The 12,509-nt window shown below is 45.5% G+C and overlaps 1 protein-coding gene across 6 annotated transcripts in view; it reads right to left on the reverse strand.

The window, feature by feature from the left end:
• Positions 1-12,509, reverse strand: part of LOC123759261 (WAS/WASL-interacting protein family member 2) — a 150,212-nt gene that overhangs the window by 18,758 nt on the left and 118,945 nt on the right. For all 6 annotated transcript variants that reach the window (XM_069338895.1, XM_069338938.1, XM_069339008.1 and 3 more), the window contains one exon: positions 354-1,268. In XM_069338895.1, the coding sequence (XP_069194996.1) occupies positions 354-1,268 (915 nt within the window). The remainder of the gene's footprint in view (positions 1-353; positions 1,269-12,509) is intronic.

Genomic DNA, 12,509 nt, shown 5'->3' on the forward strand with positions numbered 1-12,509 from the left:
AAAAAAGGCCTGGTCTAGGACCAGGCCGCGGGGACTATAAGCCCCGAAATCATCTCAAGATAACGTCAAGATGGTGAACAGCGGCATCAGATGAAAGGAAACTTGCCCATACGACACCGTCTTGCACGAGAATCTAACCCGGGACCTTACGGTTGAGAACAGACTGTGCATATATAAATGATTTCTCGTACAATTACATTTAAAGTGTCAAGATTTATGTAATTCCCAATTTAAGTTTTTTTAAATTAGATTTAAGACATTTTGTACACAAGGAAATTATGAGGATAGAGCACCAAGCCAGTATGACTAGTACATACCAGCCCGACCAGCACTGTAACACTGTGTGGACTTACCGGACTGTCGGGTGGTCGATGACTGAGGACGGCGTCGCTGGTGTCGTCGTCGTCGGCTGGCGGTGGCGGCGGTCTTCGCTGCGGGGGAGGTTGTCGTGGTTGTCTGACGGGGGGTTTACGTGCGGGCGGGGCGGGGCGTTGACGCGGCTGGCTTGGGGGCGCTCCGTCAGTCTCGTCTTGTCTGAAGCTCTGGGGCTTACGAGGGCCTTGTGTGGGCGCCACTCTCACAGGAGACCCGTTGACCGAGGGCGGCGCGGGCGAGGCTCCCCTCGAGGGAGTCTGACGGAAGCCAAAGCGATTAGCGTTTGAGGGTGAAGGGGAGGGGGCGGGCGAGGGGTCCCTGCTGTAGCCGCCGCTGCTGCCCGTGCTGCTGCCCCGCCCGTTGTAGTTTTGGTTGGCATCTAGCAGGGAGGAGGTGGACTTGTGGTGGGCGGGCGGCCGCGTCTGTGGCGGCCGGAGACCTCGACCTGGAGAGCGTGGCTCACTGTTCAAGTTGCCGTTCTGCTGGAGGGCGGCGTGGCTTCTTGACCGCTTCATCACATCCGGGTCATAGTTGACCTTGCCTCGGTCAACGCTCACGCCGCGGGTGCGAACGATGCCCTTGACGGGTGGTTTTACCGGCGGGCGACCAACGCCCGTGCTGCCGCCCCTCACGGGCTCCAGAGGGTAGCTCTTGTCTCGCCCGACGGGGCTGTGACCATACCCATTGCTCCTCCGCTCCTGGAAGAGCTTCCTGACGCGTCCCTGGCCGCCGGAGGAGTTGAGGGAGGAGAGCGAGGAGAGGGAGGAGGACAGCGTGGAGGCGGAGGACTTTGTGACCCTCTGGATGGTGCCCTCCCGCTCAGCCTCGTGCCGCGCAGCCATCTGCAGCAGCCGGGACTCCTTCTCCACCATCAGCTGCTCCCGCAGACGAGCCTGCAAATAATAATTGTTAGTCTACACTGCCTGTGTATGTGTATTTGTGTATGTTATGAAGCCACTAAATACACGCGGCGTTTCACTCACTTTATGATAACAGATCACTAATAAAGTTCAAGTGGATTGCCAGATGATCATACAATAATTATCTACAAGATACATCTATAGAAGATTGAAGTGTCACGAAGATATATTGAGGCATTCTGTTGCAGAAAATGGCTGCACAATATGTCAAGACAAATATACTGTCCTAGCTAGGAGCACGTCAACACCCTGTCCTCACACTTAATGCACTGTCTGTGGCAGATACTGCACCCATAACCACCATTGCAAGTCATCCAAAAATAACACGACTGGTTGACTTGGTTGAACGTAAAGTGGACGGCTGCACTTCCAGAATATTCACATTTTGTACTATTGGTTTTTAAGAGGTCACGAGAAAATTGACAAAAGCCCTAATATTTCATTGTCCAAGTACAGTATAGCACAAATTCAGTAAAATCAAGCCCAAAATGTATATTAGTCTTAATATATCAAATTTATGCCTAGAAAAGGTTAGGATGCATAGTGTGTCATCTTTAGCGTGCAATTTGGTGTATTGCAATAGTACACAACGAACTTTGGAAGTAAAACTAAATTTTGAACGTTGAACTAATTATTATAAGCATTATTTTTTGAATTATCTGATAGAAGACGAGTAATTTGAAGAAAAGCTGCCCAAAAAATACGTCGACATACTTTAAGTGAATCGTGTATTTCATAGCCTTATTACTAACGAATATATATGTATGTATTTGATGGAACGGCGGTCCTCATTTCCTCAAGAACCCACAGCTTGTTAAATTTAAATTACCTGGACTAGTAAACAAACCATTTTTCACAATATCAATATCCATCTCAAACAACATTCCAATAATATGACAAGGAATGAATCAACAACCGATATACAACATTAATCATTTTCAAGCGTTATAGATTTATGGTAGAAAAAAAATTATTATTAGTTTATCAGTTCAAATCAGAATATTCAAAACATTTCAAACCGCGCGCAGGCTGTCGCAAATTATTAATGTTTATTCAGGTAAGGTACATACATACATGAGATTTTACATAAATTGATAGATTTATAGATAGACCTAGTACATACAGTGCCTAAAGCCACTATTACGCAAAGCGTTTCGGGCAGCAAGCAAGCATTAAAGCAAGACCGATTACCCTTAAAACCTTCCATTTAGTTAATAGTGCAAGCAAAGTGAACGCGAACCACGGACTCGTGAGCACAATCCCAGAAACAACAACTGGAGCAAAATTAGAAGGAATTATGTCCAACTGCGTCGTGACTCGCCCAGATCCCCTGATTAGCAGCAGCTCGCCCCCCCCCCTGTTGTGGCGTGATCCCTAGTATTACTCACTCTCTAAACTCCTTCCCTTTTAGGAGTATTAATTTGTGAGATTTCTGTTATTATGTTTGACTTGTGCTGTCACATTTCATTTTACAAAATTATCCTTGAGAAAGAACATGAAGGTAAAGGGGGATACAATTAGAGCAAGTGGCCGCCACCCTCCCTCACCCTAAGTCTAGTGTACAACACATCGTCTTAAACTCCTAAATTTAGCAACAGTGAGTCCCTCTAATCTGAATATAAGCTGAATTACGAGTGCCTTTGATCTGACACGAGAACACTTCCGTGAGGACAGTGTTAAGCTCTCGCGAGTGAGGAGTGCGAGGAGGAGACTAGACTGATTTTCCCATTTTCTTTCTTATCGGGAGATATTCCAGTCTGCACAAAACGCTTATAAATAAGGGCAGTTTCCCCGGACAGGGTATAACTAAGCGGGTTAGTTATACCCTGAACTAACTAACCCTGAACGAAGTATATACCATCGAAGTAAGCGGGTTACTTCGATGGTAAGGAGGCTGGGCGGAGCGTGTACGGGAGCCGCCGGCACCACCACACCTACCATTCGCTTTTCTACAAACATTAAGATCCGACTAGCCTCTTATTTCCGAAACATTTACCAGTAAAGCGTCCTAAATCTAAGTTTCTTTTTCCAGCAGATCAATTTACGAAGACTATTCATTACACTATTGCAACCCTTAAGTGCAGGCAAGATTAAGCAACCAATCAGCGCTAAAGTTGAACCCACTTTCCAGCAGGGATGTGTGTGTACTCACCTAGTTGTACTCACCTAGTTGTGTTTGCGGGGGTTGAGCTCTGGCTCTTTGGTCCCGCCTCTCAACCGTCAATCAACAGGTGTACATATTCCTGAGCCTATCGGGCTCTGTCATATCTACACTTGAAACTGTGTATGGAGTCAGCCTCCACCACATCACTTCCTAATGCATTCCATTTGTCAACCACTCTGACACTAAAAAAGTTCTTTCTAATAACTCTGTGGCTCATTTGGGCACTCAGTTTCCACCTGTGTCCCCTAGTACGTGTGCCCCTTGTGTTAAATAGACTGTCTTTATCTACCCTATCAATCCCCTTCAGAATCTTTAATGTGGTGATCATGTCCCCCCTAACTCTTCTGTCTTCCAGCGAAGTGAGGTTTAATTCCCGTAGTCTCTCCTCGTAGCTCATACCTCTCAGCTCGGGTACTAGTCTGGTGGCAAACCTTAGAACCTTTTCCAGTTTAGTCTTATCCTTGACTAGATATGGACTCCATGCTGGGGCTGCATACTCCAGGATTGGCCTGACATATGTGGTATACAAAGTTCTGAATGATTCTTTACACAAGTTTCTGAATGCCGTTCGTATGTTGGCCAGCCTGGCATATGCCGCTGATGTTATCCGCTTGATATGTGCTGCAGGAGACAGGTCTGGCGTGATATCAACCCCCAAGTCTTTTTCCTTCTCTGACTCCTGAAGAATTTCCTCTCCCAGATGATACCTTGTATCTGGCCTCCTGCTCCCTACACCTATCTTCATTACATTACATTTGGTTGGGTTAAACTCTAACAACCATTTGTTCGACCATTCCTTCAGCTTGTCTAGGTCTTCTTGAAGCCTCAAACAGTCATCTTCTGTTTTAATCCTTCTCATAATTTTAGCATCGTCCGCAAACATTGAGAGAAATGAATCGATACCCTCCGGGAGATCATTTACATATATCAGAAACAAGATAGGACCGAGTACAGAGCCCTGTGGGACTCCACTGGTGACTTCACGCCAATCGGAGGTCTCACCCCTCACCGTAACTCTCTGCTTCCTATTGCTTAGATACTCCCTTATCCACTGGAACACCTTACCAGCTACACCTGCCTGTCTCTCCAGCTTATGTACCAGCCTCTTATGCGGTACTGTGTCAAAGGCTTTCCGACAATCCAAGAAAATGCAGTCCGCCCAGCCCTCTCTTTCTTGCTTAATCTGTGTCACCTGATCGTAGAATTCTATCAAGCCTGTAAGGCAAGATTTACCCTCCCTGAATCCATGTTGGCGATTTGTCACGAAGTCCCTTCTCTCCAGATGTGTTACCAGGTTTTTTCTCACGATCTTCTCCATCACCTTGCATGGTATACAAGTCAAGGACACTGGCCTGTAGTTCAGTGCCTCTTGCCTGTCGCCCTCTGTGTGTGTGTGTGTGTGTGTGTGTGTGTGTGTGTGTGTGTGTGTGTGTGTGTGTGTGTGTGTGTGTGTGTGTGGCGAGCCTGACCCGGGGAGCCCAAATCATACTTTCTGGCAATCTTGACCGACATTTTTAAATAATCTTATACATACCGAATTTGAAGAGTGTATGATGCTGATATAATAAATGCATTCCTCGAGTCGATACCTAATCTGTGTAACCAAACTTCTAACGCTCTGTACAACACTGGGGCCCAAACGCCCTGAACATCGCCCCCCCCCAAGACCCTGAACACCGGGGCCCCCCCCCCCAGACCCTGAACACCGGGCCCCCCCCCCCAGACCCTGAACACCGGGCCCCCCCCCCCAGACCCTGAACACTGGGGCCCCCCCCCCCAGACCCTGAACATCCGGGGCCCCCCCAGTTTGGGGTTAGACCTACCAACGAGGTGAAGGTTGTGGCGGCCACGGGTTGTACACCCAGCCTACTGACCACCTCACAAGTACACACAACGGCTACACAACGTGACGCCTCTCGGAAAACACCGAGGCAGTTACCATGGTATCACACCCGCATCCCTCAACTTCTCGGGCACATCGTAGTCCACGTACGAGGGTTCGAAACCATTTAATTGTCTCTGATACTTATCTCGTACAAAATATGCTTTCGTCCTAATTACAGTTTAGGACTCTAGTAAAATATAAATACAGACGTATACAGATGTTGTCCACACACACGCACAACTTCCACGCCCCCTACCTCCCCCCCCCCCCCCATCAACCTCTCCACGCCCCCTACATTCCCCTCCCATCAACGCCTTCACGCCACCTACCTCCCCCTCCACCCATTCAGCCCCTCCACGCCCCCCCCCCCATTACCTCTCCCTCCCCTCACCTCGTTATCCCCTCCACGGCCCCTCCCCCCACCTTCCCTCTGCCCTGCCACACATCCCCGAGGCTTGCTTAACCCCCACTCCATGTCACCAAGTCTGACCATCCCTGCCGTCTAGATTACATGTAAACCTGCACGCAAGGTTCACTGTTCCACGTTAGTCTACGTTTCCAGCCTCCTAGAGCCCAGGTGAAGGGAAGGTGAACACACGGTTTGGGTGGAAACAAACAAAAGCCGCCTTGTATAACCCAATAACCTTTCTACAGTTACCTTTACTTTTGCTCTAATAGATTTGTGTTCTTGGCAGTCAACAGACCTTAAACCGTGATCAAACCCCTCGTTAACGACTAGCCAGGCCAGTCAGCTAATCACCGTAACTTCACGGATTGACCGTAATAGGTGATCGATTATTTAATGACTTAAAACGGGGGGGGGGTGAGACTTGCCGAGGGCAGGCGCCAGAGCTCGGCCAGCGAGCGACAAGAACGACAAAATACAGCATCAGCAAACATGGTCAAATTAGCTTCAACATTAGCGCTTGTATACATATCGGTATACATGTCCCTGAAATGGTGCAGGTATCAATAGAGGTGTGCGAGAGTGGTAGTTTATGAGTGCGGGTGCGTGCAAGTATGTGGTGGTGGGCGCCACACGCACGAGTGCCTCTCCCCGCCCAGCCTCAACCACTGCTCAATACCGCAATACGCTCCTCCAGGTATACTAACCAATTTACCTTATCAAGGCCAGGCCCTCGAGGTCGGCAGCGTGCGTGCAACAAGGTTTTTTTTTACCTTTAAAGTGATTGAAGCAGATTGGTTAGTAACCCAAATTTCGTCAAAATTAATAAAATTCGGGAAAATATAGGTACTTTTGTATCGCCTGTTACACGTTATTTGAAAATATCGACTTACGATGTCTGCTGTTTAAACACCTGCATCAAATTTCCACATCAACATTTTCACGCCAAAAATTCTGCGACAAGAAACAAACTGTAATATTGTTTTTTTTTTAAATAACTTTGCTTTTAACTTCCAATGACATTTAATTTGTCACATGTTTCAAGTTTTCGATTTAAAAAAACGTATAGCAGATAGCTGCCTGGCTGGCTAGGGCAGCTTTGGCTATGATATGTCATCTAGGACAATGCTTCTATACAGACTGCCAGGAAAGAACAATTCACCATCTGCCTTCACGTATCTAATTGAGATTTATTCATTCTCCGAAAATCATTCAGGATTAAGTTACCGCTCTAGTGTAAACACACTTAAAAATACACATTTCATTAACCACATCCCTCCCCTTACTACACTGACATTAGAGCTGGCGGAATACTCAATTTTTTTAATTCCAACTCTTCTTTTAGCGACTAATACGACCGCAGTCTCCGTCTACTGTATTAAGTAGACACTGCAGTAGACAGTAGTCGTTTACATAAATGTCTAACCAGTTTGTGACAACACACTCCAGGTTCAGCCACTTCGTACAATTTTGGTTCTGCGTACAAGTTCAACGTTGGAATTTTGGCCTTTAAGACCGGATACTGAAACCGGTTACGTTATTCGCCACCTTGTTTTCCCTGAGGTAACTAACAGTCGATCATTTTACATCCCGAGACTCCAGGTGCAACATTGAGGACGAGGGGACGTTCTCTGCTCTGCCTGAGGACCGCCGGACACTGCCGTCACACCTCTCCAAGGGTAGAGTGTGGCGACGACACCTCTCACAGGGAAGATGATGTAATTTTTCCGTTTTCCGGTTGGATCTCGGGACGGGGCGTGTGTTAAGCGCCGGCAAGGCCGATGGAAACCGGGAGTTGGAGGGTTTTGGCGGGCTCCAGGTGTTCCCCCGGGGCCGCGGAGGCCGTCTGGCGGGCTCCAGGTGTTCCCCCGGGGCCGCGGAGGCCGTCTGGCGGGCTCCAGGTGTTCCCCCGGGGCCGCGGAGGCCGTCTGGCGGGCTCCAGGTGTTCCCCCGGGGCCGCGGAGGCCGTCTGGCGGGCTCCAGGTGTTCCCCCGGGGCCGCGGAGGCCGTCTGGCGGGCTCCAGGTGTTCCCCCGGGGCCGCGGAGGCCGTCTGGCGGGCTCCAGGTGTTCCCCCGGGGCCGCGGAGGCCGTCTGGCGGGCTCCAGGTGTTCCCCCGGGGCCGCGGAGGCCGTCTGGCGGGCTCCAGGTGTTCCCCCGGGGCCGCGGAGGCCGTCTGGCGGGCTCCAGGTCTGCCGCTGATCACTCAAAAGTAACTGTTTACTTTTTCCACTGTGGCCGCCTTGCATCCCCCCTACACACATTTTCTCCATTAACAGTGTACAGCAGCGAGGGGAACCTCCTCCCAAGACTACGTTCCCCTCGCTGTAGTGAGGCCTACAAGTCCTTAGTAAAAGGTATTTTAGCGACTTTTCAACACTGAAGACGCCAGCACACTTAATAGGTCCCATCCCCTAATAGGTCGCATTTTTGTGTACACATCTACCAAACCGTTAGTATTAGCATTCTCAATCGACTCGAGAGTGGTCCAGGACGGACCGAAACGTCGTCGTCCCTTCACCTTCTAGTGTGTGGTTTGGTCAACATTAACAAATATAATAAAAATTCAAGCGCCATAGTATTGACGTTGTGTATACATCGACCTCGACATGTGTGAGGTGGTTATATGCTTGGGTGTGTACGCTTCTGGCTAGACCACACGGTGGCCTAGCCCGGGGGTTGTTCCTCAAGGCAACAAACAGAACCGGGCTGAACACCGCGGCCAGCCCACGCATCAAACTGAGATGTTCCGTAAATTCCGTAAAACTACCGTAAAGAAGTGAGGAGGAGCGATAATGAGCGGGTCGCCAGGCCGCCTTAACCCGCGCACATCACGGCTAACTAAACTGTACCGCCATGTGCCCCTTCATCTCCTGCCACTAAGAATAAACTTCAGTAGAAGGTACTGCTGCTGAGGTTTAATGGGGTTTCCCTGATGAGTTTATCTCGATGTTGACCAGACCACACTAGAAAGTGAAGGGACGATGACGTTTCTGTCCGTCCTGAACCCCTCTCAAGTCGATTGTGCAGTGTTGACTTGAGAAATCTACTTGAGAATAGTCCAGGACGGACCGAAACGTCGTCGTCCCTTCACTTTCTAGTGTGTGGTCTGGTCAACATATTTCAGCCACGTTATTGTGACTCCTCGCCTGCAGTTTACCTCAATGTTCTACCGAACATTACATACATTTCATGAAGTGTTTAAGGCAAAATTTTATATTTCACTCAATATAAAGGTATGAATGGTTATATATTTATAAATGATTTAGTTTACATAAATTAATAAATACAGTATTTACACCGTAAAGTCGTTGTTTGTTAAATCACACAGGACGCTGGTTCGAGCTCCATCCTCCTCTAAGATTTTCCCTTTGCCCATTCGTCAAGTGTCCGCCACGAAGATAATAAACGAAAACGGGGCATCTTTCCCCACAACCCCCAAGTTGGTGTTGAGGTGCAGCACGGAGCGCCGTCCCATAGAATGGATATAAATTAACTTGAACGTGTCCAGCGTAGGATGACAAAGTTAATTCCCCAAATTAAAAATCTTTCATATGAAGATTAACAAAGCTTAAATTGCATTTAGAACAGGAATTCGTACAACTGGTTAGAAATGTTAAAAAAGAGATAAGGAAAGCAAAAAGGAACTATGAAGTTCGCATAGCAGGGCAAGCAAAGACAAATCCTAAAGGGTTTTTTCAGTTATATCGTACTAAGACTAGGGAAAGGATAGGTCCATTAAAAACTGAGACAGGTCAAATAACAGATAGTGATGAAGAGATGAGTAGTATTTTTAATAAATATTTTGTATCTGTATTTACTAAAGAGGAACTTAACAATATGCCTTCAGCCGAACAAGTCTATGTGGGTGGGGACGAGGACAGGTTGACGAGTTTAGCAGTTACCAGGGAGGATGTTCTTAAACAAATAGTAAAACTCAAACCAAACAAATCCCCAGGGCCGGATGAAGTGTTTGCTAGGGTGCTTAAAGAATGCAAAGAGGAGCTTTGTGACCCACTGTCAACCATATTTAATAAATCAATAGAGTCAGGCAGAGTGCCAGAGTTTTGGAAAGTTGCTAATGTGATACCAGTTTTTAAGAAAGGAGATAGATCACTTGCGTCTAACTATCGACCAATCAGCCTAACGTCTATTGTGGGAAAGTTACTCGAATCTATAATAGCAAATAAAATTCGTCTTCATCTTGATAAACATAAATTAATAATTGAGTCGCAACATGGTTTTATAAATGGCCGTTCATGTTTAACAAATTTGTTATCTTTTTATTCTAGCATTGTTGAGGCAGTTGATAGTGGTAAGGATTGCGATGTTGTATACCTTGACTTTAGCAAAGCTTTTGATACAGTGCCACATGAAAGACTGATTAAAAAAATAGAGTCTCATGGCATGGAGCTAGAGATAGGGGGAACAGGTTAAGGGTTTGCTATCCCGGAGCTGGCATTGGTGATATTATAAACAACATGAATGATATTATGGCTGGTAATGGGAACAATCCCATTATTTGCATTAGCGTGGGAGGAAATGATGTTGGTCGAGTCAGGAGTGAGGAACTGATTCAGAGGTATAAAACAGCCATAGAGTTAGTTAGGAGCAAGGGAGGAATCCCGATCATATGTGGCATTCTTCCAAGAAAGGGAGTGGGAAATGAATGGATATCGAGGGCACTTGGTGTCAATTGCCGGCTGGAAAGATATTGCAAATCAAATGCAATATCTTTCATAGACAACTGGGAACACTTCTATGGAAGAAATGAAATGTATGCTCGTGATGGGGTGCATCTATCGAGAGCTGGGGTTGTTGCTGTTGCGAACTCGCTAGAAGAAGTGGTTAGAGGTGTTTGTTTGGGTTTAAACTGTTAGTAGATAGAGGTATGGGAATTGATTTGGAGGAAGGAGGTAATAAAAGTATGTGTTTGTGGGAGAAAGGAATTGGCAAAACGATCAGGGAAAGAGAAGGTCCGCAAAATAACAATTCACTTAGGGTATATTACACTAACAGTAGAAGTCTAAGAAATAAAATTAACGAATTAAATGCTCTTGTCTGCACAGAAAAAATAGATATTATTGCACTTACCGAAACGTGGATGAATGTAGAAAATAGAGAACTATTAGCTGAATATCAAATATATGGATTTAAACTATTTCACACAGATAGATATATTAGACGAGGAGGTGGAGTAGCCATATATGTTAGGGACAATTTGAAATGTAGTCTCAAAGAGGGAATCAAAACAGAGCCACACACAGAAACTATTTGGATTGAATTAAACGAAAAAGCTAATAATATTATAATAGGAGTAATATATAGGCCACCAAATTTAGACAGAATGGAAGCAAAGCATCTATGGGATGAAATATCTAGAGCATCTAGATCTAACAGTATTTATGTCATGGGTGACTTTAATTTTAGCGGAATAAACTGGTTGAACAAAACAGGGAATAGTGAAGCAGAAGATTTTCTAGAATTAATTGACGATTGCTTTCTTACGCAACACATTAAGGAACCAACACGGGAAAATAATATTTTAGATTTAGTGTTAACTAACAGGGAAACGCAAATTAATGACATCGAAATAGGGAGTGAGCTAGGGAGCAGTGATCACAAAGAAATCAGATTTAGCATAGAATGGAATAGACCAGTAGGAGAAAATTCTGTTAAAGTGCCAGATTTTCGAAAAGCTGATTTTAATAGCCTAAGAAATTTTTTGGGTCAAATTGATTGGAAAGGCTTGGGTATGGGGTGTGGGCCGGTCTTGGAGCGAGACATGAACCCAGCGATAGGTGACTTAAATGGGGATTTCGATGTGGATTCAATATATAACTTATTTAAGAATATTCTAAACAAAGCACAGGAACGTAGTATACCATACAAATTGAATAGATCGTATACTAATGACCCAAAGTGGATAACAAAGAATTTGAAGAACCTTATAGGTAAAAAGAGAGCTTGGTACAAAAGGATTAAAAATGGGGAGGTCACTTTAGAACAGGAATTCGTACAACTGGTTAGAAATGTTAAAAAAGAGATAAGGAAAGCAAAAAGAAACTATGAAGTTCGCATAGCAGGGCAAGCAAAGACAAATCCTAAAGGGTTTTTTCAGTTATATCGTACTAAGACTAGGGAAAGGATAGGTCCATTAAAAACTGAGACAGGTCAAATAACAGATAGTGATGAGGAGATGAGTAGTATTTTTAATAAATATTTTGTATCTGTATTTACTAAAGAGGAACTTAACAATATGCCTTCAGCCGAACAAGTCTATGTGGATGGGGACGAGGACAGGTTGACGAGTTTAGCAGTTACCAGGGAGGATGTTCTTAAACAAATAGTAAAACTCAAACCAAACAAATCCCCAGGGCCGGATGAAGTGTTTGCTAGGGTGCTTAAAGAATGCAAAGAGGAGCTTTGTGACCCACTGTCAACCATATTTAATAAATCAATAGAGTCAGGCAGAGTGCCAGAGTTTTGGAAAGTTGCTAATGTGATACCAGTTTTTAAGAAAGGAGATAGATCACTTGCGTCTAACTATCGACCAATTAGCCTAACGTCTATTGTGGGAAAGTTACTCGAATCTATAATAGCAAATAAAATTCGTCTTCATCTTGAAAAACATAAATTAATAATTGAGTCGCAACATGGTTTTATAAATGGCCGTTCATGTTTAACAAATTTGTTATCTTTTTATTCTAGCATTGTTGAGGCAGTTGATAGTGGTAAGGATTGCGATGTTGTATACCTTG

The sequence above is a fragment of the Procambarus clarkii genome, chromosome 1, assembly GCF_040958095.1.
Source record: "Procambarus clarkii isolate CNS0578487 chromosome 1, FALCON_Pclarkii_2.0, whole genome shotgun sequence".
Taxonomy (NCBI): domain Eukaryota; kingdom Metazoa; phylum Arthropoda; class Malacostraca; order Decapoda; family Cambaridae; genus Procambarus; species Procambarus clarkii.